Source organism: Perca flavescens, chromosome 2 (assembly GCF_004354835.1).
Source record: "Perca flavescens isolate YP-PL-M2 chromosome 2, PFLA_1.0, whole genome shotgun sequence".
Classification (NCBI taxonomy): Eukaryota; Metazoa; Chordata; class Actinopteri; order Perciformes; family Percidae; genus Perca; species Perca flavescens.
Window position 1 is genome coordinate 41,564,892 of NC_041332.1, and position 4,313 is coordinate 41,569,204.

Consider the following 4,313-nt stretch of genomic DNA (forward strand, 5'->3'; position numbering starts at 1 on the left):
CACTTATTTACCAGTGCACACACACCGTGCATTCATGGACATCGGAAAAACGTTTTTCCGAGTGAAAACGTCACCATTCACGTTCCCCAGTTGGTGACGCATTGTTGACAACTGACGTTTGATGGAGGCGACTTTTGGTTCACTTTTCCCGTTCGTTGTCCTTCAGATAATACAAAAAAACAACCTGCCGAGAATCTTCTGTTATTGTGGCCTCCATGTTTTCACCACCTGATGCTCTAGTACAAGCAACAAGTTGTTATGCCAAACGCCAATATAACAGAAGTAGAAGAAGAACACGCATCCCGACCATTTTTACAAGAGGCAAAACTCACATGATTTCTGTTTGTTTTTACAAGTGCTAAAAGTGCTAGAAAAGGAGAGCAGCTTTCAAGAAATGTGTCTTAGCAATCGAGAAAAACTGTAAAATGTTAACTTACATCAGGGAATATCTCCTTGGGCTATATCAAAATGATGCCAAAGGAACACTAGATGGCAGTGTGAGAGTATGATATGATGAGTGAACTGGCCTTACTAACCTACGGTGCATATAGCTCTACTTTAACAAATACAATTAGCTTTAATATCATTCACTCAGAAATTAAAAGAGTAAATTGTGATTTTAGTTCTGTGGATAAAATGATTGTTTCATATATTCTTGTGTAGGAGCTTCTAGAGGGCTCCTCTGTAGTTGTGCTGCCTCAATCACTCACCATTTGATCAATCCCCCAATTGCTTTTCCCAAACTTCTAATTCCTCCAACTACCTTATTGCCAGCATCAACTATTGCTTCACCAGCTGCTACCAGAGGATACAATGGATTAAACCCCTCAGCTTCCTCTCTGGCCTCACTTTCATGTCTGTTCTGCAACTTTTCTTTTTCCTCTCTCAGTTCTTTCTCATGCTGTTCCTTCATTTTATTCATCATGTTTGCATACTCCCTTTCTTTCTCCTCTCTGTCTCTCTTTCTCTCTAATTCTCTCTCCTCCTCCCTCTTTCTCTCCTCATTCATATCCTGCCTCTCCCTCTTCCTCTCCTCCTCTCTCTCTTTCCTCTCCCTCTCTCTCTCAGCCTGAAGTTGTTCATTCATTTTCTTCATCTGTTTTTCATATTTTTCCTGAAGTTTTCTCTCCAATTCCTGTTTTTCTTTGCGTATTTGCTCTTCTTTCTCTTTCAGGATGCGCTGTTTCTCCTCTTCGATTGCCCTCTCGGCCTCTTGGAACATCTCGTTTGTGTAGTGGCTTCCTCCGTTCTTCTGGTTTAAATTTCTGATCTTCTGGAGCAGCTCAGTGACCTGAGAGCGATCCTTCAGCTTATTATTGAAGACATGGTACTGGTCATTACATCTGGTCACGAGTTCTTGCAGGTCTGAGGATTCCATCAAGAAGTCTTCAATAGTTGTGTCTTCAAGAAGGTCCCCATGAGTAAAGAGAACCATGCTGTATCTGTCTGCAGCCTGTCCAAAGATTTCTTGAATCCTTTGCACTGTCTGCTTTTCCTCTTCGGTGTATCTGCCCAGCCGGATGACCACCAGGAACACATGGGGTCCAGGAGCAGCATAAGAGATGCACTGGCATATGTCTTTAGTTGTTCTATCCGTGCCAAACCTGGTGTCAAACAGGCCTGGGGTGTCGATAACAGCCACCTGTTGCCCATCCACCTCAGCTTTGCCCTTGGAACAGTCTACAGTCATAGACTTTGCACTGAACTTTGATTCAAAGCACTGTCGTCCCAGAATGGTGTTTCCAGTGGCACTCTTCCCATTCCCAGTCTTCCCCACCATCACTATCCTCATATCCTCATTTTGTTCTGTATGGAAGAATTAATAGCATTAGAAAAAGAATGAATGCTCTAGATATCCATAATCTTTTGTAAAGTGCATTAACATCGTGACACAAATTAAAAAATAATATTAGACTTAAGACTGTAAAATATCCTATTGCTCTATGCTTCTCGTTTCAAAAGAGATTCAGTGTTCAGGAGCAGTAATTTGCAGCACACTCATATACACAGTAGATTATGCCATCAAAAAATGGCTCCTGAGAAATAATATTTGTTCCAAACTGTCATGATTGTGGGTTTTCTGTTGTAGTCTTTTTGTTTTATTTTGTAGTCTCTCTGCTCTTCCATGTTATGTCTTGTTTTACTTCCTGTCTTATATTTTCCAGCCTGTGTGATTACCATAGCTGCCAACACTCCCGTTTTCCCCGGGTTTCTCACGTTTTTAGCCCTTTCTCCCAGACCCCTCCCGGTTTGTTATTTCTCCCGGGAAACTCCCGTAATTTTCATGGCCCAAACTCCTTTATAAATAATCGGACCAATATATTTGTCTAATGTTAACCAGTTGCCAGATCTTGTATGAAACGCATCCTATTCACACAATCCAAACAGCATATACAATTTTCAACCGGTTTGTCACCTCAACCTGGCAACCTATAACCCAGTTGTGCAGTTGATCTCTGCGCAAGCTTTGCGCAAAGTTCAGACCCAAAAGCGAGCCGATAAAGATGGCAGGTGAAGGCAGTGTTCCCGCAAAGAAATTTTAAATATAGCTGTAAATTTTAACAGTGTTGGCCGCAACAATTTACATGCATCTTACCTAGTCATATCGACAACCTCCGCACTTTTTGTAAGGTCACATTGATTTTAATCTAAATGACTTTACACAGCACATTAAAACACAACGGCAGCATCGCGCAGAAGAAGCACATAAGGGCACACGGGCAATTTCATCATTCATCACGAAAGAACAGACAGAGGCAGAAAACGTGATGCAAACTGAACTCAAGATGGTAGCACAGAAAAATTTCCCTTTTGCGTTTTGTGACGACTTCACTGTGAGGCATTAATAAATTAAGTTATGTTTTCATTTATAGACTAGACTACACTTCCCACAATCGTGACAACAAGGAGCCCGTGCAAGGCTATTCTTCAAACTTAAGTAAAAAGTAATTCTTTACTAAACAACGGTTAACTCAAATGAACAATGGAGTGTGTAAATCAACAATATCAACAATGCAAACAATGCATGGATTTTTGGCATGTGTGTTGTGGGAACGTTGAAGGTGCAAAACCAAAAGACAATGGTGCAGTCTGGATGTCAGCCGTAGGAAAGATAAAGAGTGAATTAGAAAATTGACCACCATCATAGACCGTGACTTAGCCGTGTCATATCCCCCAGCGCTGCCGTTTGTCCAAATATAGTCACTTCTCTCTTAATTTAAAGAGACAGGTGCTTAAAGTGGGGGCGGCTGTGGCTCAGCGGTAGTTTTGTTTTGTAGTATGTAAACTAGTAGATCCCCAAAAATAAAAGTATCAACCCGAACATGACCATAATATGTCCCCTTTAACAACATGAGTAATAGTATCAGGACTTACTATGGTAGTATTTGCTGGCCATTTTTGGCTGAGTGCAGGTGCTGGGACAGTCTTTCTGCTGCTTCTCATCTTTGTCAGCTGGCTGCTTGCAGCAAACCACACCTACAAGCAGTTACACAGTGGACATAGTGAAACTCAAACTGCAGTTAAAGCAGGGGTTTTACAGTCCAAATGGGAACATCACTCTAAGAAATAAATCCTTGAACTAACAGAAATAGTGGCAGCTCATTACCTGGACTTTGTCCCATAATTAAAAAATGGAATGTTTCAGTAAAATAACCGTGTCCATGGTAAAAAAAACAACAACCTTTTCTGTTACATAACAGTGTAGCTATAGTAAAAAAACAGAAAATGTTCTCTTATTAAATGGTGAACCTATAATAAAAAAACTGTTGTGAATTTTACATAAATCCGTAAAATAGCAGCAAATGCACTGGGCTTACCTGGACTTTGTAATTAAAAATGGAGATTTTCTAATTCATGGTTTAACTACAATAAATAAGGAAGACAATTTTTGACAAAATTAGTTACAGCAATAAAAATGTAGTTACACAGTGGACATTATAGTGAAACTGAAACTGCAGTTTCAATATGCCAGCAAAAGAGTCAGTCCTGTTTATCACACTTGGCTGCTATATCCATCCAACCTGCATAACAACTTTGTGCCCAGACTCAGAGTTGTGCTGTTGAGTGTGACCAGCCAGTTTGTGATCAAGCTTCGTTGTTTTGTGATGATGAGGTATCATGACTGGGCTCCTGACCAGAGTGGCAACCTAGGTCTGATCTGTTTAAATAATAACTTATTGTCCCAGTAGAGCACTGGACTCCCAGAATGCAGTTACTTGTGGTTCCTAGAGTCTCTAAAAATAGAATGGGAGCCAGAGCCTTCAGCTACCAGGCTCCTCTCTTGTGGAACCAGCTCCCAGTCTGGGTTCGGG

General features: G+C 40.9%; 1 protein-coding gene across 1 annotated transcript; it reads right to left on the minus strand.

The window, feature by feature from the left end:
• Positions 1–1,039: 1,039 nt before the first annotated feature.
• Positions 1,040–3,443, minus strand: LOC114547865 (GTPase IMAP family member 4-like; the record flags this gene model as incomplete). Its single annotated transcript, XM_028567364.1, has 2 exons — positions 3,376–3,443; positions 1,040–1,806 (listed from the first exon to the last, which is right to left on the minus strand). Coding segments are annotated over exons 1-2 (789 nt in total), but the record flags the coding sequence as incomplete, so codon positions are not given.
• Positions 3,444–4,313: the final 870 nt, after the last annotated feature.